We start from the raw sequence: 26,451 nt of genomic DNA on the forward strand, positions 1-26,451 counted from the left end.
GCTGTTAACTGCTGTAAACACAGCTTCAGACAGACAGCAGCTTTCGAGCTAACTAGCAACCAGTCGTTAAACTAATGTGTCCCGAAGACAAGGAGCGTCACCAGGCTTCATTTCAAGTCTTGCTTCTGGCAACAATGGCGAATGTAAGTCCAATATCCACTCATCTTTCTTCTCAGTTTTTAGTTTCCATCGTTACCTCCCGAGAAAAGTATCTACTTTGTCGCTAACGCTGGTCCAAATGGTATAATCAGTGTTTGTAACCGTTACCGTTGGCACAGGTTAGTCACTACCGTCGTCTACCAGTTTAGCTAGCTAGCTAACATGTAATTATTGGGTTTAGAGAGCGTTTCTTTTTAAATAAATGTCGGTAAACCAAGTTTATACGGGTAGTGACGCTTGTCTGCTCCCTGTTTCCCTCCCGCTAAAACGATGTTTTCCCGTCGTGGTTCCGTTTAGGACATACTCGTCAACTCCTCCGTTTGCCCCTGAGACTCCGGTATTTCATTGCCCTCTCCTAGTTTCCACCCAGAGTCATGACTTCTCCCATATTTCTAACAATTTATGACTAAAACTCACACCTTTTTACCCTTTTCGTTATCACAACCTGTTAGTGGTATTTTCACTTTACAGTCAGAAAAAAATCTACTGTTTCTTCCCCGTTGGCTCTTCGCCTGTATATATACTGTATATAATACTGTATATAATACAGTATATGATATATAATGGCCTACAGTCTATGGTTACACTATGTTCACACTACCAGCCTTAGTGCAGGGTCCCCGGGGATCCTTAAAATTAAATTAATCTTAAAAAGTCTTTAAGAAAATGCATAGAGGACATAAGAAGTACATTTTATTAATCTTTTTTTTTCCTGATGTTGCATTATAAAGGCTCAAAATCATTGGTAACATCTTTTTTTGTTAAATAATTTAATAAATCCCCTTTCTTAAAAACATAGGAAGAGTTAAGAGAGGTAAGAGAAACTTTTAACTCTTTGAAACCTGAGCAAATATGGCTTGATTTCTTTCAAAAACATGGAAAGAAAGGCAATGAGCAACTTATTAAGAAATGACTCAACATAGCAAAAAATAGTATAAAAAAAGTACAAGAAAATTACCTGAAAATTAGCAACAACAACAAAAAACAAGCTAAGTAGAAAAGAAAAAAATCTATTTCTGTAACATAATTTAAGATGCATAATTATAATTATGAATATAGTTTAATGGATCGAAGTTTGTCAGACGTTTCTTGCAGAGTTGCTCTATGCCTCTTTTCCCATGTATTCAAAAAAATTACACTAATTTTTTAATGGTTGGAAGATTTCAATACTTGTAAAAGGCATCACAAGTAAACTTACATTGATCCAGGTTTCAAAGGGTTAAAGGAGCCCAGCTTAAAAGAAGAAGTAAAAATCTACCTGTGGGATAGATGGTGGTGTTACATTCCTTAATGATACAATGTGGAATTAACTTGACAAGTTAGGGGTATATGGTAGCAATTCGCAGCTCTGTACAGTCCCACAGAGCATTCCTGGTGATGACAAAGCGATTTAATTAGCTCAGTTTGTTGTGATCTGAGCTGCGCCTCCCTGGTTGATCAGCTGCCTTTATCTCCACAGAGAATACAGGATATTAAAGATAGGACACTTGGCCTTATACACCAAGCCAAACATACTGCAGAATATGAAGGAACAGAGACACGTCTTAGCTTCAGGAAAGCTTCAGTCCTCTTTGCACTGCCTCCTCACATCACCTGAAGTGTGTGTACTACAATCCAAAAACATCCTTGAGAAGAAAAAACGCCTGCAGTTCTTTTGAAGGTTGAAAAAGTTGTTTTCACACTCTGCACTCCAGGATTTCCCATGAAGGTTCAGAGATGTTTCAATCTGGTGAGCTCAGAGGCCATAGAAGGCGCTCATGAAAACATTTTTGAAGACCGGCCTTTTGACTGTCGGAGCTCCTTTAAACCTGGTGCAATACTACCTGGCATTCAGCCTCACACATTCAATGTGATTCAGAGTTAAATCCTTTTTTATGTGATGTTTCCATTAGTTTAATCCTTTTTCTGTAAAGGTGCCATATATAAGAAAGGGTTTATTGATGAATAAATCAGCTTGTGTTTTTACTAGTTTAACCAGATTTACTGTAGCTATATTCTCCCTGTTGCTGAACCTCAATGCAGGCAATTTTGCCCGTCGCTGGCAATAAAAAGTTGCATAGTTCATCTTGGGTTCGCAGTGAGACATTTTGACCACCTACTCTTTTCACAAATGCTTAACATTCAGCCGTTCATTAAATAGATTCCCTTCATAAAACTGTAGCCGCAAATAATTCATTACTTGCATATTGGATTTTATTGGCCTCTCTGCGTCAAGTCGAGTCAATAGTGGCCATACCATACCAGCTGCTCTGTGAGGCTGTACTTTGGCCCAGGAATGCTCTGAACAAAATGCTGAGGTCAAAACAAAGAACAAAGTCAGAGCAAAATGTTAAAGTCTAAATGCAAAACAACAAAATGCTAAAGTCAGTATGCAAACATGCTCACAACGGCAATACTAACATGATGATTTTTATCATTTGAAGCTAGTTTAATTTTCACAAATCACAAAGTAAAGTTGCTGATGACAGACATTTTTTTTTTTTAAACCAGAGGGTTTGGAGAATTCACAAAGCTCCCGTGGATCCTTAAAAGTCTGATAAAGCATTGAATTTATTGGTCTAAAATGAAGGCCTTGATTATTATTAAAATGTCTTAAATTAATCTTGCAAGTCTTAAAAATGTTCAGACATGGAAATTGGGATTTGATGAATCTTCTTCTTTTTCATTTTCTTAACCCTAATCCCATATTGTATATATATATATATGTATATATATATATATGTAGGTAAATGGATCATCATTCGGATAGGTTGACTAGGTCATTCTTCATTCAAGTAAAAATATCTATTAGCATAGACCACAACCTGTATGAATGTAGTTAAATTGGGAGTAGGTCATATATATGTATATATATATATAATATTTTTTTTTACCTTTATTTGACAGGACAGCACTAGAAAGAAAGGAGGAGAGAGATGGGATGACACAGAGTTGGATCTGAGACCGCCGCCGCCTCCGCCGCAAGGACACAGCCCCTGCACATGTAGCACCCGTGCCACAAGGTGAGCCGCTGGACGCCCTATTATTTCTGTATATTTAAAGTTTTTAAAATAACCCTCCGAAAAAAAGGAAATGCAATGCCGTTTCTTAAAAAAAAACCTCAGGCAGCTCATCCATACGTCCCCTGCTGTAAACTGTGCTTTTGAGGAAAATGAGAATTTGCCTATCCCCACTGTCTGCCTGTGCAACAGAGAGCAGCAGTGTCTCAGCACTTCTTTGGATCAGGAAGTCATAATTCAGCCTTTGGGGTATGTAACTGTGTCACAAGTAGTATTGCCAGTAAATGAAGTCAGCCTGCGCTGTCAACACTAACTGGTGGTCCCGCTAAGAAAGGCTTTGTGACTTTGTCCCAGAGAGTTGAGCTCATGCTGTGTTCTACTGTCAGAAGCCATTCTTTCTCATTCGCTCTCTGTCTCCATCTCTTACACTGAGTACATACGCAAAGAGGAAGTGTATCACAAATGCATGCAGACAAGCTTGCCCATGAATCAGAGAAGATTAGATTTGTGCAGCACACACACACACACACACACACACACACACACACACACACACACATACACATACGCACGCTCTCAACTTCACCCTGTGTAAACTTTCCACTGCTACACTCTGTGTCATTCCTGTTGTCATTCTAATTTCATCTGAGGAACCCTGCCAAGGCAATAATGAACTCAAGTCATGAGGCAGGGGCCATGCTGAGTGGTTGTGAGTCGTTTTGTGTGTGCGTGCATGTGTGTGTGTTTGTGTGTAGCAGAGAGTAAATGAGAAGAAAGGTAAATGGAAGGAAAGACGGTGTTAAAAAGAGGGGCTGGCCAGGTTTACGCGTGTTGTTTGTGTGTGTGTGTGTGTCTCTGTTTGCCGTGTATAACACTGTGCTGGTTTTAAATTAACCAGTGCAGTGGGGTGTATCATCTAAGCCGCTGTAATGTGTCGACTCCTTTATTCAATTTGAGCAGTAATCTTAGAGCTCCCCACTGGCCTGCCTTCATCAGCCCCCTGCTACAAAGCTAGCTTTACTTAGCCAGAGACACACAGAAGCACAGAAATGCTAAACAGATGAGCCCTTTTTTTCTGGATCAAGATTATACTTAAACAAATGTAGCCTGGATAAATCTCCTCATTATATGAGCATTATGGTCAAGACGGATCTTGTTTGCCGGGGCGGTTTGAGATGGTTGGCTCCAGCTTCTTTAGGGAATTAGAAAGTGTAACCCAGATTTATAAGATAAGCCTTTAGTTACTCGTATCAGATGTGATGATTGCTCTACTGCTTGCCCTTTTCTTACGGTGAACTTCAGCACCACGGACAGCAGCTCGCACGTGCTCAAACTGTTTATCTTTCTGACTTTTTTTGCAAATCTTTAACAGACCAAGACCTTTATGTGGTTTAAGATAATAAAGGAGTGTGAATATATTTTCACTTTAATTGTAACATAGTTTACTGTCTAATTTATTGTGAAATAAATCGATTTTATCCCTTTTACCAATAAGACATGTCACAAATTTCTGCTCTTGATGTTATCTGTAATATTTAAAGTTGAAATATTGATATAATACACACATGATAAAACTGTGTAAATACTCCCGCACCTCTGAAATGATTTCCGTTTCTCTCCATTCTCGCTTTTTCTCCCTTCCCCAACACCATCTGGTTGCTTTGTCACCACCCATAAAGGGACATTGCTCTTTTTGTCAAATATTAATTTTACTGATAACATTATTTATTTAGTTTTTGAAAAAAAATATTTAGCTATACTGATAATACTTTTTTGGCCACAATAATTGTGTCATGTAAATCTGATAACATGCCAGTCTAAGCGCCAATAAAATCTTAACTAATTGCATATAAGTAATTAATAAATTACAAACAATGATATTGTCCTTTTTGGTTGCAAGGTGACCATTAGTAGACATTAATACACGCTAATGAGTTTCTGGCTCTCTGAGCATGAATAGGTATATAAGTCACTATTAACAGGTAATTTTTATAAGCTTTTATAAGCAAAAGTAAGTCTGCAGTTTTAAATCTTGAACAATTCATTGATGGCTTTTACAGTAATTCAAGGTGGCAGTTGTAAATGTCGGTATTAATGCCCCGCAGCTCTTTTTCCAGAAGGTCAGAGACTGAATCGGGCATTGGAGCGGTCTTCCTGATTACTATCGACTAAGTAGACAAGGTCAGATAAACGCCTCAAAATTACATTTTTTTAAACAACCTGGTGACCCAAAGTTTCTTTAGAATATGGTAGAAAACTGATGTATTTATTAACCATAAATAAAACGATATATTTTAACTCATAAGCCATAAGGACTTTTGAATCATTCTACTTAAGAACATCTGATCACTGCAGCTGATTTTTGAAGCCTTGAGGTGTATTTTGGGGTCAGTAACTTGACATCAGACTACTACAGTGAATCTGCTCAGTGGTCAGGTGATCAAACTGCAGTTGGTTGTACCTGTAAGCTGTGTGAGTAAGATCAGGGTATTCCTGCAATATGCAGCCTGGCCCTTAGTGGCTTTAACTGTGCTTTGCATTTTCCATTTCTAAGCTGAACTTTTAATTCCCATTTAGAAGTTGTAACTTATGTAAGACCACACACACGTTGTTCTTATATCTAAAATTGACTTGATATCTTTAAAAAAAGCTAATTTTACTTTTACTGAGTTTTTAAAGAGCTTAATACTACCTTTACGTGGGGATTGTTCTTCATCAAGGAGTTTTCTTCTGTCAGGATATTTTAAAAACGCATTAAATGATTTGCATGAAATTTGGTGCAGCTTAAGAGATTTATGCCATCATTATTTTATCAAACTTACAGAGCCAGGTGTGCCGTTGCAAGTTCCACGTAAGGATTGCAAAGTCAGGAAATATTTTACTTTATAGAGAGATCAAGGCTTTGGGTGTAAATTTGGAAATTTCCTTCAACAAAGGCAGCGTGAACCTCCACCAGCTTTACGCTTTCATCTCAGGGTGGTGACGACCCCCCTCTTCACTCCACCATCACCACCACCCCCTCCCATCCTCCCAGTAAAGTGATATCACTCGGTGTAACGCTGACACTGTCGCTCCCACCTCTGCTCTTCCCACCCCGCCCCACCGGGACCGGCGGCAGCGGGTGCCAAACCGCCCCCCGGGAGCTGCGCTAAGGACGCAGCCATGCCGAGCGGTGACACTCAGCAGCCGGACCGCCGCCTCGTCTCATCCGTCTCCAGCGCTTCGCACAGGAGGAGGAGGATGCCATGAGATTTCCCACAGGCCCTCACTGCTGGCACCTGGCTGTGAGTGAACCGGGGGGACAGAGGGGATAACCGACCGGCGGATAATGACGTGATGGTTCCGGTTGCAGTGCGAGCGCAGGGGGGCTCCGAGCGTCTTTAATGACCGGTGCTGGAGAGGAAATCACCGGACTTTTATTGTGTGTGGAGCGAAACTGGACCTCAGTTATTGAAAAGAAGAAACGATCTCTCAAACAGGTTGTTGAAATTTCCCTCCATCTAAAAGGTAAGGCTTAATAATCATCCGGGCGCCACTTAAGGACTCTGCGGATCAATTTATCCGCTTAATTGAGCAGAAATGAGGCTAATCAGTGATGTAACAGCTGGTAAATTGACCTCCAGTCGCCCATTCAGTTAAAACATGAGCTGTGTTTATATCAGAAAAGTATTTATTAACGTGTTTATCCTGCAAAGAGGTCGCACATAATGTTGTTTGACATTACTTGCAATGATGTGTAGCTTAAATTAGTAACATATTCTAGACAGTAAGGTGAGAAAATTAATTTTACGCTGGTTATTTTCCATTTTATTCATGTTTATAACATTTCGATGCACAGTAAGCTATTTGCATGGTACTTAAAGAGGTATGGAAACCAAGAAAATGCAACATTAATTTTAAAGTGACTTCACTGACAATAAAATCTGGGCTTTATCTTGCATGATTATGACTACTTCTATAGAGATTCAGTGCAACATGATGTATGTTTTGTATAGATCTCAAACATACTACATCATTTATGGTGTACTAAACTATAATTAAGCCCATTTCTGAAATATATTAACGTATGAGCGCTGGCTGAAAGTCACTGTGAGAATGAGTGATGAATGATATGACGATTCAATTAATGAATTCATGATGTGAATGAAGACAGATCCGTCCAGCCCACTTCAAACAAACAAAAAAGCTCATTTACTGTAGCTGCAATGCTGTCCACATCACCATCGGGGCCCGAGGCTTCTCCTGGCATTATAGCCTCACTGATGTCATGTCTTTTTTTTCTGCTCTCCCAGGGGGCTTTGCAGCACCGTCGAGGATGATATCCCCCAGATGGTGACTTCTCCAGGTAAGGGGTGTGTTTGCTTATTCCCATTGTCCTTCTCTCTCCACGCTGTTTGGCAGACAGGTCGTTCGTGTGGCGTCTCTGATCTCTGCTCTGTACCTCTGGGATCTTGCTCTGGGCGAACTGTGTAGCCGAAATTGTTTCAGCTCTTACATCTTCAACTGGGATCTCTACAGCTCATTTAGATTTCAGTGTTTTCTCTTTTTTGGGCCGTTATCTGCACTGAATTTAACCCCTGCTCAGTGCACAAATCCAGTTTCTTATGTATTTGTCCATAAATGGTCCAAAATAAAGGAGGTGATTCTGACACTCCAAACACAAAAGCAGCCCAGAGCGATTGTATGTGTTCATTGTCAGTCATATGGAAAAAACGGATGACTGAGTTCCGTTTAGACTATTTTAAAATGAAATCATCCACTTTTCCTCCCCCCCTTTTTTGTTCTTCCACTCCTTGCTGTCTTTGTTCCCTCCTGCTCTAGCAGTGGGTGTCTCTGTCCTAGATGTGGATGTGTTCCTCTCCTCACACGCTGAGATGAGTGCTTTCAGAGGCAGAGGAGGCAGAAAAGTCCCGATTTTTACTACCTGGCTAAATTGCCCTGTGATGGAAAAATATTGTTAAAGGAATGATACTTGAATAATTGAAGCCCCAGGGCTTTAAAATTGCAGGGACTCGCTGTGATTTCCAGCGCAAAGTTAGAGACCACCTCAACGAAATATTCATATCATTATTTAAGAATGGATATATCAAGGAGCCGCTCAGGTACTGCCACCCTCTCGCTCCGTCTCCCTCGTTCTCACTCGGGCTCTGTTCCCCATCTATCTCCTGTTGTAAAATCATCTCCCAGCTTCTCTGTTTCTTCCTTTTGAAATGGATTAAAACTCATTCACATAATGACTCTGTAGCTAATGTCTTCTGGGAGCTTAGAATGAGTTCCAGCTTCCATAATGATTTTTAAATACCTTTAATATACTTCAGCTTTTGCATACTTATTTATATTCTATTTATCTGTAATGACAAAGGATAATGAGACGAAAATAAATTAATTGATTACGGTGCTAAGCCAGAGTCATTTCCAGGAGATGTTCTAAAGAATATAAATGGGAACAAAACGTGTTGGAACAATTAGGTGATTACTTGGTGAGCTGATTGACATAAAATTAGTTGATTCATAAATTAGAGGTATAATATGCAAAAATGTTGGTTATTGTTTGTAAACAGTATTTCCTGCAAAAGTGAAAGCCAATCTTAGCTTTACCTGCTTAGCATTTCGCCTTGATATATTTGTGTTTTTTCTGCGCTTGTCCGCAATTTTCATAGCTTCCTCTTGGATGAGTGCTGCATACAATCTGGCATCTGCTGCCTTTTAAAGCCCCAACTTCACCTGCGAGCTGTGGCCAGAAATGTCCCAAACAGCAGAAGGCCCAGTCTCTGCAGATAAATTCACCACCACACACTTCTAGTGGATTGAAAGTGTCAGAAACCAGGAAGACTAGCTGACGTCACGGTGATAGCTAATAGGGATCCTAATAATCTAAACTAAATACGTGATGATTGAGTGGGAGTACCTTTGTATGAGTTTACCTTTGTTTATTAGGAAAATCCTGCATAGTGGAGTATACCTTTTAGGCCTTCTTCAATCAAAATGCCAAACATTTGCTAGTTCCAGGTTTTTGAAATAATAGAGTTACTGAGTTTCTCTTTTGTATTAATAGTTGCATTTCCATCCAAAGGTATTGCAAATTCATGTCAATTTTCAGAAAATGCTAATTTATATGTGTTTCCATCCATTACTGTTATGTGAGCATTGGGAGGTGGTTGAGATAAGCAGTTGGTGGCTTTAATCCTCCAGTAAGGTGCCTTTGCACCGCTACAGAGAGACTGTGCCAGTCAAACCCATAGACTGTAAATAATGGAAGTAGCTACCATGACGTCACCCATTGTTTTATGGACTTGTTTTAAAGCCTCAAGTTTGGCATTTTAACCATGGCTATTTTAGGGTTTTTCCTAAAAAGATGACCATATTTGAACAAGAGGTTGGAGCTGAGGAGGAGTGAGGGGCGGATATGACTCTAGACTGACTATAGTAACTGCTGTCACTCTAGCGCCCGCCCTTAAAAATGCGTAACTTTACTGTGTGAGTTATCTATAAATTCATCCCCTGCACAGTTGGCATGAATGTTGAAATTAACTATACAGACCAAAACCTTTTTTTTTTGTACCAGGCTGTAAACATGTTTGTTTTTTGCTGTAAAGAAAAGCATTTTAACATGGGGCTTTTTGAGTATTACTTTATTTTGGAGCCAGCCTTAAGTGACCAATTGATGAACTGCAGTTTTTGGCTTCCATTTTTTCAGCCTCACAGGTTGTCACAGTTACGAAGAGCTCAGTGGACAGTGAAAATGGAGAGTGTTGAACAACTAATATAACAGCTTTGTGCTCTTGGAAGAGTTCTGGTAACAGCTCTTTGCTTATACATACGCGCGTTAACGCTTAAGACGATGAAGAGAACGTGCAGCGGTCAATTCAGTGGCGATACCTCAAGACTGTACATGATCAGTTATTCTCTAAATCTGTTTCCATTGCTTAGTCTCATTAACCTTTTATTGATACACTTTTAAACCTTTACACAGGTTTTTTAATGCTCTATATGGAAATGCACGTAAAAAGGGGCGGATGGAAACGCACTTACAGTTAATGATTTGTTAATGGCAAACTGGCTGGTCTGTTTTCAGTCTTTATGCTAAGATAAGCCAACCAGGTGTTGGCTCCAGCTTTATAACAGGTAGATTTAGGAATTCTTTTATCTAACTCTCAACAAGAAAGCAAATAAGCACAGCCCCCCCAAATTCTCAGGTGTTCTTTTAACTTGTAGATAAAGTTGTGATTTATTTCTCCGTTCAAAGCTTCTCTAATTTTCCTGGTCCACTCGGGAATCACAGGGGAGGAAAAAGCTCTTAATTTCAAAACACAAAATCATCACCACATCATCCCACGTGAAACTTCCGGGGGAAGCGCTTTTACCTCTCCAACTTTCGATTAGGGATATGTTAGGTGTGTGGATGTGTAATTGTGTGTGCTGAATGTGCATGTGTGTATGAGCCAGTAGTTCACCCACGCATGCCTGTGTGTTTCTGTGCATTTCGCATTTAGCTGACTGCAAGGATCGTTTCATTTCCCACAGAGAAAACAAATTAAAATATGACACCTCTCTCAGCTGCCTCTCATCTACTGCTTTTCACTGTGTCAAGAGACGACAGAACTGCTAAGTATAGTTCTGCAAGTGGAGTGTGAAACCTCTCCACCTCTCTCAACATTTCCAACATTGTGAAGGTCGAAATTAGATGATGTTGTGGTAGCTTAAACAAAGGTATAATCACGTCACCAAATAACTGTTTTGAGTTTGTTTTGAGTGAGAGGGGGGAGGGAAAAGAAAAGGAGCACACAATGAATAGTTTCAAAATTCACGTGTTAATAGGAATATTTTCTAATAGTGATGAATATCACAATATGGCAAATAGATACAAAATCACAAGAAAGTCAACCAAATGTTCACTGCAGTCACAGTGTTTTCACTGAATCATCACATTGCAAAACAAAAACTAAAGTCACTCTATTTGTTAACTGAGTTGTAGTGGGAGCCACTGATTGTCCTTTTTTCCTTACTTTGCAATATATTCTCATTTCAAAGTTTTCTCCTGGTGATATTCTTAATGTTTCTAAAGATGGAAACACACTAAGTCTCCTTAAAAATACTATTGGTTTGTGTTATGGCCACAAAATAGCTCTAAATACTGTGATAAAGGGCTGCAACTATTGATTGATCAATTATCTTCTCAATTAAGAGCCCAAGGGAGCATTCAGATTGCTTCTTTTATATTAAAACAGTACAAACCTTAAAGGGAACACCCGAGGAAGGTTCAATCAATATTTGAAAAAATGAACCACTCTCTCTGAAAGCCAGAAATCAGAGAAGTAAGTCTCAAACTTGTGAACAAGTTTGAAACAAGCTGCTCCATACACAGTGAATCGAAGCCTGATTTTTTGACCCACGAAATGTTTGGTTTTTTTTTTTTATACCCAAATGAGCTTTATTGTATTGTTACATTCACAGTTCTGAAACAGAAAACGTGCCCATATAGACTGAATAACAATGTTTATTTACAATAACTTCTGGGTATAAAACCCTTTGCACCAGGTTCATGAAATGGGACGGTGAGCAATCGCTGCCTCAGTTAGTTTTTAGCCTCCAAAAAAAAGATCAGTGTAAGTAAATACTATATTTAGAATACTTTTACTGATTAAGTTTGCCATCAGACAGCCCTGGGGAACTGAAGGCGATAACATCAGAGCCACTACACTCCAGAGACAAAAACAGTAGTTTTACTTTTCGGATCACAAGAGTTTTCTGGATTGTTAGTGTGTAATCAAAAGTGGAGAGTTTCCAGAAAACGTGACTTTCAGCTAACCAGTTTTGGATATGGGAGAGAGTTGTTCATGTTTACTAGTATTTTCCGTCTGTAATTATAGGAATATTATGTATGTATTTTGAAAATGGGCATAGTTCCCCAGTGAACGTATTTAAGTCCATTCATTGATTCATATCCATACATTGCTTGGAAGTGCTCCAGCCGCTGGTCACCAGTGCAGAAATAAGCAGGACTTTTACTTCTGAGACTGTGGACACCAGCTAACTCCACCCCTGAGCCTCTCTCTCAGACACACACACAAGAAACCACTGAGCATTGCTTTTGTGCTTCAGTCAAAATCCCTGCAAATCTCAGGGATACACATTTTCTTCAGCCTTTCTCTTGTGCAGTGAAGAACTGGACCCTTTACTCACTGTCACTAAAGCTCATTTGACAGATACACACTATCTAACTGCAGTCTACTGGTCACCTGGGAGTCATGCACTTAATTACTTAAAGAAGGTTGTGTGTTGTGGAAATCAGATGCCTGTTGGCTCCTCTGAGACTTGTCTTATCCTCCTTCCTCCCTGTCACTTCTCCATGTCAGCAACTGACGGGGATTTGTGACAGATCCTCTAACTCCTCTTAGGCCACAGGCTTCCTTTGTGATCTAAGGGTTCTTATATGTGTGTGTTTGCTCGGATTTGTGTTTGCGTGTGTTTCCCAGTTGAATCCGACCGCTCTGAACCCACTGAGAGTCATATATGAACTGTGCTGGTTAAGATACTCTGACAGCGTTAGAGTCGACTCTCCCAACCTCTGTCACTTGGCGTCTTTGTCTCTCCAGTCTGTTGGAAACTCTCTAATCTGAGGCTTTACCTCAACGCTCCCTTTCTAGCATAATTTGGTTGCATGTTAGTCAAAATCACTTATTTTTTTGTTCTAGAGAGATTCCATTGCTTTGTCTGTGGTGATATACATCATCGTCTCGCATAAATTTGCTATAGTAGCTTCAGCTGTCTTGTCATGTCATGAAAGCCAAAGGAAGTGAAAATGGTAGATCAGCACCATAATGTACAGTGTGGTGAAAGAGGAGGATATAGCTAAAAGAGTGAATGGGACACAGAGGGCAAGAGGCAGTAGGACCAAGGAGACATAAGATAGTGAGCTAGAGAGAGAAGAGATGGAGAAATGGGGAGCAAGAGAGCCTTCACATCGCTTTTAACGACATTATCGTGGCCTGTGGTGTATATAATTTAGTACGATGACGCAATGGAAGATACTGCACCGAGTGAGCTGTCTGAGAGGGAGGCTCACATGCTCATTTCAACACACATTTCTCTCTGTGACTGTGTTAAATTAGTCAGATATTCATGTGCATTCAGTTTTAAATGTTAAGATTTTTTTTTAATCTTAACTATATTGTAATATATTTTTAATTAAAATATGTTATTTAATTTTTGAGAATACTAAGTAATACAAAAAAAATGCAGACATATGAGCAAATCACAGTAAGGTCTGGAAAAAAACACAAACAAAACATGTTGGAAAGCAGCATTGCATGTAGGCATACACATTGCTTGGGAAGACATTCAGAGATCTCAGAGCTTGAAAGAATTGCACAGATCAGGGACTACACAACCAATGCATAGCAGCATAATAACAAGGAGAGAGCTCTAGACATTGACGAGGGCCATGGAAGGATGTCTGTCTACAGTGCGATACCCCCTGCGTACTAGGTCTGCTTTGCAGTTTAGGAGGTAGTTTTAAAAAGGCACCCGCAGCTTATGAAAAACTGTCATTCCCCTGTAATCTGAAGCACTCCATCGGCAAAACTTTAAGAATTGCTTAACATTAAAGGTCTGGGCTTAATCCATTGAAATAAGATGCATCTTCTTGCTAACAAGATAAGCTTGTTCAAAGGTTTTTGCCTGATATTTGTCAAAGAGAGCCCCTCACCTGACAGATTCAGCAGGAAACTGACAAGATTTTATTTAAATTTTATGTTTTTTATCTAATTTATATAGTTTTTTAAGAATCAAAACCGGTTTTGAACCTGCTCAACAAAGACAGAGAAATGTGTATACAAATACAAGCATAGAAACATGAAAGTGCATAGATGAGTTTAACAAGATACAAATTGAAAAAACCAAAACAAAACACGTACACACAAAAAAGAGGTCATACAGTTAAAAGTTGGCTGCTATCCTTCTTCTTTGAGTTAGCTGCTAAATGCTTCTAGCTGCTAAATCTCCTGGCAGTGGGTCACACACATAACATGTCGCCAAAACGTTACACTTGTCCCGTCTATAGTCCGGTTTTGCCATCTGTCCCTTTACACAGACACTAATTCAGAGCTGTTACTTTCTCTGTTGCTGGCTTAAAGGCGCGACAGCTCTATCTCTCCATTTCACGATTGTTACCTTTTATATACAGAACGCTGAAGCAGAATGACAGCGTGAAATTTCCGCCTTGAACAGGCAGTGTGAAAGGAGCCTCTGTTAGCCTGTTGCACAGAGAGATTTACCTGATGACTCCACTGCATCAGACCATGCCACCTCCCCGAACTGAGTGCCCAGGTCCCTCTCCCACACGCCTTTAATTCTGTCAATTTTGAGTGTGTTGAGGGATTGTAATCTTCCATAAAAGTGGTATATTTTTATTGCAGCAAAACTGTAACAAAAATGAGTCAGTAGCAGATATTTTAAGTTTAAGGGATATTGAGATAGTTGAAGTGTCTCTTCTGTAGAAAGCCATAAAAATTGAAGTTGTACATGCAACTCACTTTGTATTTTAATTTTGCGTTCAGATAGTTAAAAAGCAAAAGAAACACAGAAGAGAAACCTCTGGCCTGACCGTAGGCAAGGTTGGGAACTCCACAGTCAGGCAGTAGACCAAACAACTCAACCCCAAACTAGAATTTCTTTGAACCTTCTGGCTGAGTCACGACACTACGAGTGCCTGAGTGTTTGAACCATTTCATTAGGCAATAAGACTAAAACTCACAGCAAATTACAGCCTTGGGATGCTCAAAGCTTTTAGAAAATTACATTGATACACCAGTAATGAGAAAGAAGCTCGTCATTTTTTTAATCAATTTAATTGGGATAATTAAATGTTGTTCTTCCGTTGAGAAATATGTGGATGTTTTAGTTAATCAACTTGAACAGTAGATAAACAAAGTCTTCTAGTGTTGTAATTATTATAATGGCAGTGCTTAAAATGAATAATTCTGCCTGAACTCAACCATACAAATTGGGTCTAAATTAATGTAAAAATCATGCATTTCATATACTGATATAAAAAGTAATTCCGTCTTAGTGTTTTCATATTTTGGTGTGTGTTTATTCGGTATTTTAATGTGAATGCCAGTAAAAATTAATCAAGGCATTATTTGCAAGCATATTCTATCACACAGTTAATTTATTGCCCTCTGTTAGATAGACTTGTTTATAAAGTCTGTTTTAGGCAAGACAGTACATTTGCTGTGTGCAGTGAAAGTAATTATGTGCACAGAATCTTGATTTCTTTATTTATGCAATTTTTGCTCCTGTGTGACACTGCCAATCAGAGCTATTTGTTTAAGCTTACTTACCTGCATTGCAGAGCAAACGCTGAAGGAATTTAGAAATCCCAACACTCAGCTGTAATTTGGCAGTGAGTGTTTGTGCATGCATCGTTATATTTACTCGACTAACGATGTACGATAGATACCTTTTGTGTCTAATACTGTATTTTTCCACCAGTTCTCATCAAAACAATAAGTTGCATGTTTGTTTTGAAAGCTGTAGTGGTTTGTCAGAATCAAATCCAGGAGATTACATGATGATAACTGTCTATGCAGCTTCGAGAGGTGCTTTCAAATCAGTCCTAGTGAGCTACAAATGACAGGATGCACACACAAATCAGATTTAGTATGCTGAGGCTGTACTGCACATATGCATATAACATAATGGCCATATGGCCTGTGTGCACAGTAGGTGCTGCTGCATTCAGCATGCTAATCTACATTCTGAGTGTCTGTTTGCCAACGAAAATGGTCCTGCTGGATCTCACTCACACTTTGCAATCGTTGCTTTTAAGATTCCTGTATTGAGCCTGTTTGTGTAATATTGATACCCATAATAATGGAACTTATTGTTTGCTCTGATTTCATTGCTGCAACCATAGACTGTGAAAAAGAAGTGTATGTAGCCCCCATGTCTGAAAAGTGAAGCCAGTGTGGAAGTACAGTACCTTTTGTCTACATTCTGTCTTATGGTCAGCAGAAGGTGGCGCTACTGGCTACAAAACAATACAGATTGTGTAGAAGTCAATAAGAGGATGAGTTTATGGTCCCAATCACTATTTTCAGATCTTCTTACTACAGCAGGATGCTCATTTTGCAAATTTTTGATTACTTTTTGATTGACAAGCCGTTACCACAGTGATGTGTAAATCATGATTGATGTGTCAATTAATAAAAATCAAATCAAATCAAGTTGGGGTGCTCAGTAGCTCAGTTGGTAGAGCAGGTGCCCCATGTGCAGAGGCTATGTCCTTGCTGCAGTGGCCACAGGTTTGATTCCAGCCCTGATTCTTTGCTGCATGTCATCCTTTCTCGCTCCCCCTTTCACACGTAAGCTTCTTATCTCCAATAAAGGAAAAAGCCAAGAATAATCAAGTTAATTTATGTAGCACATTTAAAAACAATCAAACGATCAAAAATTTAAAATAGGAGCAATAACATCAACAACGAAGACAAAAAATGGTAGTAGAAATCATAAAGCAATGCATATCTTCCCCAGCTCCACCCTTTAGTCCAAGTATGGTCACTTCTGTCTCCAAAAAAGTCAAGATGGCGACAGCCAAAATGCCTCAACGCTTCAGTCTCGTAGTTCACAAACTAATGGGTGATGTTGTGGTGGCTACATCCACGTCTTTTGTACAGTCTATTGTTGGAACAACTAGTTTATTAATTTTGATAAGTTCTGAACAAAAGAATAAATGCAGCACTAATGCAGTCTAATGTTTTTTCTATGCACACAAAAACTTTATTTCTCTCAAATTATGTGCTCAAATTTGGGAAAATGTGTGTTAGACCACTTCTTCTTTTCCAAGATAATCCATCCTCCTGACAGGTGCGTCATATCAAGATGCTGATCAAACAGCATCATTACTACACAGGTGTGCCTTGGGATTGACACAGTTAAAGGCCTCTTAAAAATGTGCAGTTTTATCTTTGACTTTTTTTTTTTATCAGGATTTCACATGACTAGCGCCACAGAAAGGCAGTCTTTTAGTCACAGATTTCCCAAAGAATCAATCAGTATTTTTTTTTTTTTTTTTAATTGAATCAATCAGTATTTGATGTGACTGCCGTTTGCCTCATGCAGTGCGACACATCTCCTTCACATTGAGTAACTCAGGTTGTTGATCGTGGCTGTGAATTGAATGTTCTCTGGCAACAGCTCTGGTGGACATTCTGCTGTCAGCCAGTGGCACACTCGCTCAAAATGCAACATCTGTGGCTTTGTGTTGTGTGATAAAAGTGCAGTTCAGTGAAGCCTTTTATTGTGACTGTCCCAAGGCGCACCTGTGTAGTAATGATGCTGTTTAATCAGCATCTTGATGTGCCACACCTGTCAGGTGGATGGATTATCTTGGCAAAGGAGAAGTGCTCTATAACATGGATTTTAACAAATTTGTGCCCAACATTTGGGAGAAATAAGTCTTTTATGAACATGGAACATTTTTAGATCTTTTAGTTCAACTCATGAAAAATTGGAGCAAAAACAGAAGTTGTGTTAATATTTTAGTTATGTGTGGTTTCAGCTTATAAATGTGGGGATTTGCTGCTTCTCTCTGTCTTTTTCATTCTGATTTTTGATCACACTCAATAAGTGACTCAATCAGTTTGAAATACATCACTTAAAGCCTCTGGTGACCTTTAACAGCCACCAGTCATTATTTTTTGACATCTTATAGCCCAAATGATGACCTTTTACGAACTAAAATAAAAAGGAAAGCAAGACTGAACAAAATGACATTATTTTTTCTGGCTGTCATGTAAAAAAGCAGATATTTATATGCATATGTCCTTACAAGGGATGATTTTGGTGTGTGAAAATAATCATTATCTGCAGCTCTGTATTTCTTTCATGTTCTCTTGACAGAAGTCTCTTTCTTTTCCTGCAGGAGTTCAGTGAGAGGAGGTTTTGAGAGTAACACTCCACAGGCCTGTCATGCTTTCCTACCTTCTCACACTCCTCCATCTCTGCATCTCCCGCTGTCTTCTAATGTAAGTGTCCGTCTCTTTTATTAGAGCTCAGATGCTGCTGCTTTGTCAAGGGGTGAAATTACTTTTCCGCGAAGCTCACAACTGAACACAACATATTATTGGTCACAAGAGTAAACAGGAGGGTGACATAGTAAATAAATACTTCAGTATTTTAGAACATAGTTTTATTTATTGTGTCTCTGAGAGTCAGATGAGAAGATTGGTGCCACTCAAATGTCTTTATGTGTTAAGTACAGGGTTGTAGCTTAGAGGCAATTATCTGAAAGGGAAAGTTCAGTCCAAAATCAAAAATAGATATTTTTTCCTCTTACCTATAGTGCAATTTATCAATCTAGATTGTTTTGATGTGAGTTGTAGAGCGTTTGAGATATTGGCCGTAGAGATGTCTGACTTCTCTCAAATATGATAGAACTAGACTCGGATTTTGGAGCTCAGTGTGCCAAAAATATATTTAAAAACACTCAACAGCAATGTCTCTTTCAAAAGATCATGGCCCGATAACTCAAGATAATCCACAGACCTTGTAAGACCACTTCATTTAGGAACTGTTTTCTTTCTACCAAACTACAGATCCATTATATTTGAGCGAAGGCAGGCATCTCTACAGCCAATATCTCCAACACTGAGCAACACACAGCAAAACGATCTTGATTGATAAATAGCACTCAAGGAGAAAGGGAAAATATGTATTTTTTTTGGGGGGGGGGGGGCTGTCCCTTTAACGTAGTCTGGAAATGGGGAAACACCTGAATACACCTACCACCACCTCTAAGACATTCAGATCTAATTTATTTCATTGTAAATAAACAGGAAATGTAAGAATGACAATTTGTGCCACAAGCAGAATTTGTCATCCAAGTCCGACCAGCAATGAAGCAGGGAGCTCTGGGTGCTTGTGTCATAGGGCAACCAAAAACTGATGACCTGCATACTCAGGCACACTGTGATGACACAGAGCTGGTTGAAAATCTGCAAAGTTTACCTTTAAAACTTTGTAACGTTGCTTTTTAATTAGCTAAATTGACCGTATTAATACTTGATTTTATTTACCAGTTAACAGTTTGTTGATGCTTGTAGTTCTTTGAACCGCTTGTTATAGCATTTAGAATTTCTTACTGTCTCAGACTTCAGATTTGCTACTCGAACACCAATGTGGATGGGTTTTCTGAATCTGAAACACTGTCCAAACAGTGCGCAGATGGAGCAGTGGTTATCAATCTCTCAGCTCTTGGAATTTAGTGAAAATGCGTCCTGACAAAGCACCGGGGCTCAGTGATTGGAAGAGAATTAAAATATTGTAAACTCATATTACCTCTGGGTTTCAGATTTTCTTAATTTTTTTTATTGTGTTTTTTGTCTTCTGTCTTTGAAAATAAGTGTTTTCCCTTTAACATGTTATGTAATCAGTAAAAAAATATCATACCATCATCATCAAAACACCAAATTAAGTGTGTTGAGTGAGTGGTGTAAAGTTGTAGAGACTTGCAGGAATTTTGTCAAGCTGTCACTGAAGCTGCTTAGCAGATGGTGCTTCTGTTGAGGTGGTTTTTCCTTTATTATCTATCTGTATCTGAGTGGCCTGAAACATCCCCATCAGCTGCATGATAACCAACTACTTACAACATGTTTCATCAGTTGAGGTTACATCATGATGTTACATGAATATACTAATTCAGCCTACATTGGTTATCTTTGCAGGCACTATAGAAACCTTTGTTGGACGTAAGTATGCAGAATATTTTGCAGTTTCATCTTTACTGGCACTTTCAAAATACAGACATCTAATAAGCTGATTCCTCTTTTTTCCTTTACTCATCTTCCCTGTCTTCAAACGTCCATGTCTTTCTCCTGCTTTCATTTCTGTGTCTCCCTCTGAAGGGTTTGATGGAGAGCTGGTCGAATGTCAGCGGGAACTATTGTTATATCCGGAGGAATTCTCGCCGGAGTGATACTGCTGTGCATCGTAGCAGTGCTCTGTTACTGTAGACTCCAGGTACCACTGTGTCTCTGCCTGTGTATTAATTTTTGTGTGTGTCTTTAATGATTTAAAGGAGGACTTTTTTACATTAAAAGAAATATACTTTCTTTAGACAAAGCTTTATCTAAGATGACCTCTAAAAAAGAGAGCTCAGCAATCTGTGAATATTATGAGAAAAGCTTTGAACACTCTAAGAAATAAGGGTTCTTTATAAGACTCCATTGAAAACTCATTTTAGGAGAGAGTTTCTTGACGGTTGTTAAATGTTTGGATGTCAACCTTTAAATATTCAGATGCTTAAGCATGTTTCAAATGGTATTTTTAAATGTTGATATATCTACAGCACCCATAATCAATCATGTTCTGCCATAGTTGACACGTTTCCATCATTTTTTTTGAAACCGCACCCACATTATCTGCCTCTAATAGCCACAGGTGGGGCGTTACGTGACATTAAATAGCTAAGCTATAATAATAAATACACATATAAAACTTAATTCAAATATAAAATATCTGCTTAAAATATTCAATATTTTAGCAAGGTTAAACCTTTATTTTTAAAGACTTTAAAGACAAACCCTCTGAAAGGGTTTCAGCTGTAACCATAAAAAGGTTTTTTATCAGAAATCAAAAAAGGTTATCTTATGGGGACGAATCGAAGAGCCTTATATGGTTCCCGTTAGCTCTTTTATTTCTAAGAGTGGAGTTAAGAGGCAGAGTTGGCATTTCTGGCACAACCTCACTTACTTCCTTGTCTGCAGTATTACTGCTGTAAGAAGAATGATTCTGAGGTGGACATGGGCTCCGTGGTGGGAGCGGACCCTCTCTCTCACTTTCCCTGCAACGCCTGCAACGCCCTCGCCATGGACGGCGCAGCCATCACCCCCGTCTCTCTGGATCAGCTGGACACGGGTTCCCACCACAACCACTGCCCCACCTGTTCTCCGTACACCCTCCGCTCCGGACTCACAGACGACATTCGCAACGGAGGGGAGCGGCTGGGCTTCCACACCTACTACGAGAACCCTCTCCCGCTGACCGGCAACCCGCAGGGCTCCTCTCCTCTGAACTACTACGGTCCAACGGACATGTTTCCTCCGCCGCCACGCCCCTACAGCACCCAGGTCTGACCTCTGCTGCACCATAAAGACACACTCACACATATAGAAAACATACCAACACATCCAGCACACGCCCTGTTGTTTTAGACGGAATTCAGGCGACGGATTTCAACACAGCACAATTGCACACATTACTGCCCACCGCCGCCACAGATGTCAGACTCGTTGGTCCATGGGAGTGACCCATAAACTGAGCCCAGTGACAGAGCCTCTGTGTGGGCAACAAATCCTTGGACCAAACCCATGGAGAGCTGCTGACAGCAGCATAAACAGTGTTAGATCAGCAGGGAAGTGGGACATAACTCTGGTACAACCTCATTTTGTTTCACACAAGGCCAAATCACATGCGGTACTAAAATGTGTCTAAATTTAAGTGTGAATGCACTTGGATTGACACATCTTTTAAGCCACTTTTTAAGGTTGGTCAGGGACACGTGTGAGTCCCCAAGGCACACTGAAAGACAGCCAAGTCAGTTTTCTTGTGTAGGTGCTAGGGATGCAAGTTTTAAGCAATTCCCATAAGCTATGTTAAGGATTTACAATTTTAATACCTTAAGATTTATGAGATACAAAGTGCATATATTTCCCCTTCAAAGCCTACTTTGAACAATTAATGTGCGCTTTGTTCAGGCCATATTGTTTTAGTCAAGATTTAAAGAAGACAAAATAGCTGAATACTTTTTTAAAAATTCCCTGGGAAATTTTCTGGATGTAATTATGTCATTTAGTCCATGTCATAGGAAACATAAGAATGTCCTTGAATGAAAAAAAAAGAAGTAAAAACCAAGTGACTTTTCATTTATTAATGCTTACTTTACCCTCCTCTGTGTTGAATTGTTTGCTTGCCTGTTCAGTTTCTGCATGTTCAGCTGATCTGATACTAAAAAACCTCCAGATTACGCAAGCAATTAATTAGAACTGATAAATCTGTGTAAATTAATGTCCCTATATTGCCCATAGTTAGGACCAAATTACATGGATCTTTTAGGAAACTTAGTCAAGAAGTATTATGAAGTTATTATTATTTTTTATCTTAATTATTTTTATTTTTATTATTATTATTATTATTATTATTAGGGACTCATAAAATAAAGCTTTACCAATTATTCTACTCCTACTCCAGCTGCTGTTATTCATGAATAGCACTAACAAAATTATAAAGTTTCAGGACATCTGCATTAAATTAGACATTTAAAAACAAAAGATTTTCTGTCTTAAGGCTAAAGCCTTCAAATCCCTGTCACGTGTAAAAATATAAATAGGCTTGCCTGACGTCTCAACCATTGATAAATTATTAGTGGTTTTAATATGACAAACTTCCCAAACCATGATAGATAATTCGCCTTGTAGAATACGTTAGATAAGGTTTTTAAGCTCATAGCCAAGGTGGGATGGAAGAGCCAAGGAAATCCTTTTCTCTGCCTGTATGGCCGGGGAAATATATGCTTTTTGTTTAGCTCCAGCCATAGTTTTAAAATAAATGAGAGCTGGGAGGTGACGTAGAGGTTTTTGTGATGGCAGGTTTTTGCAGTCTGCTGTAGGGATGGGCAAGAGTAGTCCGGCTCTATTTGGATGTCCAGTGTATAGAGCAGTTGCAATGTAAGTGGACTCTTTTTTAAAAGTTTACATTTTTTGGACGGGAAGCTGTGACCTAGCTGTCATCTGTGAATATCTGCACAGATCCATATAGCCATAATGATAGATCTGCACAGATTATGCTCAATGATTTCAGTCAGAATGTATTTCGACAAAATGAACAAAATGAACATGTAGTGCAAGTTTGTATCATAGCTAATCTCTACAGTTTGGAGCACAGAAAGGTAGGCTAAGATTTACCTCTAAACGCATTTTTGCTTGGGTGTTTATTTCAGACCCTAATCTGATGTTTTTTCTCATTAGTACTCAATAATAATTGAATGAGGATATGAAATGTGGAAATGACTTTAAATGCTCATCCCTTGTCTGTTGTAGCCTGGTCTTTACAATCTGACAACCGGTGTCGCCCCAGTCGCCAGAAGAAAATGTTAGCATTATATGCTTTTGCAAACCAATAATACATTACATTTTTACATTACTCACATATCTTCTGAACATCTCCAAAGCGAGGTGAAATAAAGGTTTTGTCATCCAGAGGTGGAGGGGATGCTGAAGATTCTGGCCAAGTTGCAGACCACTGTTCACCACCAACACAGGTTGTTTTTTGGTGACCGTTTCTGGCGTTTCCACCAGCGTTTGTGGCACTGAACGTGGGTTTTGTCAGCAGCACATCATGGCGTTTCATAACGGTGCTTGTGGAACCAAACTTGTGATTTTTTACTGACAAATGGTTCTGTTTCCAAGCCGCATTTGTGGCGCCGAACCTGAGCGCTTTTCACTTACCTCTCCCTGCTATTCCAGTTGCTGCTGTGCCACCAAATGTGGTCGTTTTAAGCCATGATTAACTGTCCCAGCCATAGCCAAGTGGTTTTTGTTCCTAAACTTAACCGCATCTTCATTGCAGCGTTGCTGAGAAACCCAAACTCTCAGCGTACTTTCTACAAAACAACGTACAAATGTAATGTATCCATGCTTTGCAAAAACTTAGAATATGAACATTTTTTTCTGGGTATTTTTCTGGGTTGTGGTTTATCTGGTTACATGATACGAAGCCTAGAAAGGACCACCACCTATTTAGTTTCAGTGATTCTCTCCTGCATTGTTCCCCCTCTCCCCGTCCTCCTGGGTGTTAACTGAGAGTGTCTTTGCTAGCCTGAGAAACCCCCACCCCCTCCAGCTTACTGTACATGAGGGCTAACAGTTTTTCTATTAGGTGTTGATGTTTGCCGACTACAGAAGCCAGCTAATGGAGCTTCAATGTTTTTCTCCAGGGGAAAAGAGTGAAGGAGAAACTACAAGTTTTTAAGCATTTTTGTGCGTCTTGCAATAACTGAAGGAGTCTAGTCTTCTTAAAAGAAAATATCTTAGAAAAATATGAATTTAGTTTGCTTGTCACTTCTGGTTAATTGTACTGAAACATTACTAAAAGAGGGTTGATTCTGCAGTGTCTTCCATATAAGTTGATGTATTTAACTTTTTCATGTTTACAGACTGAGTTGGATGAACAGAAAGAAATTATTCTCAGATTTTGCAGGTGTTAACAGAAAGGAGACACTTGGATCATGTACCATACTTTGTTGATCTTGAAGCTTAAGTTTTGTATCTTATAAGCCATTATATCTGCTATACAGTACAGTAACGAGATGCAGTGTTATTCCACAGTATATGCCTGAATCTATATATTTTTAAGGAGTGTTGTAGTTTTTGTGAAGGATGTCAGGATTTAACTGTGTTTTAGTGAGTTTGGTGCCAAATGTGAGTTTTCCAGACCCTTTCAGTTATTCTTCCATCTTGATTTTTTTTCTCTCTGTATTTCTGCTAGTTATGATACAACAGAGGAGTAAAACAAGAAGAGAATGGAGATGTACATTTGGGAATTCACTTTAAAATTAAATTTAGCAAAAATGTGACTAAAATAGTTAAAATACAGTTATATTTAGTGTAATAGATTAAAGATTATTAGCTGAAGATCCAGTGTGTAGGATTTAGGGGGATTTATTGGTAGAAATGAAATATCATGTACTAGGTTTGTTTTCTTGTTCATACTCACCTGAAAATAAGAACTGGGGTTTCGATACCAGAATGTATCTATCTATCTGTCTATCCATCCATCCCTCTCCCTCTTTCTCTCTCTGTCTATTTATCTATCTATCTATCTATCTAATAAGTTTTAACCGGGAGAAGTTTCAGCTGGTTGCAATTTGCAATCCTCACCACTAGCTGTCAACTGCAACCCCTAAATCTTACACACTTTTCCTTTAAAAGACATATAGAACATATTTATTCTGTATTTTCTCACACCACATTGTTTTCACTGAGCTGTGAGCTTTTATTATCACATCTCCTAACTCTCCTCACCTCACATCCCCTTGTTATCCAGCAGTATGTGCTAAATTATATATGTAACATGACTTTTTTTGTTCATTTAGACGTCCACTCGGCATTGGTGTTCACTGCCACATACCCACTATACTCACTCAACAAATGTGCTCCCCAAAGTTTTGTGAAAGGGGTTTAGGTTTTTTTGTGATGAGCAGTTTGTTGTGCCACAAAGAGCACTATCAGAACTGAAAAGTTATTTTTAGGATTTTTTTTTCTGACTTGAAAATTGTATTTTTCAGATTTTTCTTTATGAAACTAGAGTATGTTTCGGTATGCCCTGATGCAGTGCGAAAAATCCACCACGTTTCACAAAATGTTCCTTTTTTTGAGGAGGAGGACGAGGAGGAATAAATGTTTGTATCTGCCTGGACTTTTTTTTTGGTCTGTCTTTGCTCAAAATGACTCAACAGTAGATGCACAGGATGTTGAAATCACAGTTCTGTTTAAAAAAAAAAATGTAAAGAAGAAGGAGAAAAGCACCGTAATATGGTGGGAAGTGATGAAAAACCACAAAGGCACACAAATAGAAACTTGAGTAAAATTCAAGCACAGAAGTGTAAGTAGCGACATGTTGAAGCTGCAAGAAAGGGAAGTGAAACTTGGAAAGAAATGAAACTTATCTGCTATCATGGAGAAGCAGATTAATAAGTGAGAGGTTTTAGAGAGAAGTTATAAGAAACTACACCCATGACGTGGGAGTAAGACTGAGACTGGGGTGAAGAAGTGGATGTCATTTACGAGCAGTGGTGCTGGTTCCTCTTTGTTATTCTGCCTTCATGCTCTGGTATTCAATCACTTTACCTGCTGGACCCGTTTGCTCTCCTGTCAGGCTGCTCAGCCCGCGACAATAATAGACATTAAAGCTTGTGTCACGCCAACACCCTGGGGTGAAATATCACAAATACCACATCATTTACTCCGTCTTGTACATCAGCAGTGTTTAGCTGGCGGGTTCACACAGCATCTGTGCCAACGAGTATAAAAGTGTGAACAAAAGGAGCGAAGAAAAATGGATGTTAATTTGAAAAAAGTTTGTGGGAGATCATTCTCACCAACAAATCAGACAGCAGTCGACTTGATTTATTTTAGAGGCGGCGATCATAGCAGGTGTGTGTGTGTGTGTGTGTGTGTGTGTGTGTGTGTGTGTGTGTGTGTGTGTGTGTGTGTGTGTGTGTGAGAAAGAGAAG

General features: G+C 39.1%; 1 protein-coding gene across 4 annotated transcripts; it reads left to right on the top strand.

Annotated features, from left to right (window-relative positions):
• On the top strand, positions 1-25,636 carry LOC121953156 (protein FAM163A-like). Of its 4 annotated transcripts, none has more exons than XM_088087486.1 (7): positions 1-143; positions 3,046-3,161; positions 7,451-7,510; positions 18,085-18,187; positions 19,886-19,909; positions 20,066-20,180; positions 20,927-25,636. In XM_088087486.1, exons 6-7 carry the CDS (start codon positions 20,088-20,090, stop codon positions 21,293-21,295), a joined length of 462 nt encoding a protein of 153 aa, XP_087943612.1. In that variant the 5' UTR covers positions 1-143; positions 3,046-3,161; positions 7,451-7,510; positions 18,085-18,187; positions 19,886-19,909; positions 20,066-20,087; the 3' UTR covers positions 21,296-25,636. The 4 variants fall into 4 exon arrangements, with proteins under 4 accessions (XP_087943612.1, XP_087943611.1, XP_087943613.1 ...); XM_088087485.1 differs by having other exon boundaries at positions 7,451-7,503; XM_088087487.1 differs by lacking the exons at positions 1-143; positions 3,046-3,161 and adding an exon at positions 6,188-6,665.
• The last annotated feature ends 815 nt before the right edge of the window (positions 25,637-26,451 follow it).

Source organism: Plectropomus leopardus, chromosome 14 (assembly GCF_026936395.1).
Source record: "Plectropomus leopardus strain MGB_pleo_1.0 chromosome 14, ASM2693639v1, whole genome shotgun sequence".
NCBI classification, from domain to species: Eukaryota; Metazoa; Chordata; class Actinopteri; order Perciformes; family Serranidae; genus Plectropomus; species Plectropomus leopardus.

Bases quoted from the DNA above. Each gene is read 5' to 3' on its own strand.
- LOC121953156 (XM_088087486.1), top strand. From the start codon at position 20,088: ATGTCAGCGGGAACTATTGTTATATCCGGAGGAATTCTCGCCGGAGTG. The intron at 20,181-20,926 runs GTACCACTGTGT...CCTTGTCTGCAG, and splicing joins TCTGTTACTGTAGACTCCAG to TATTACTGCTGTAAGAAGAA.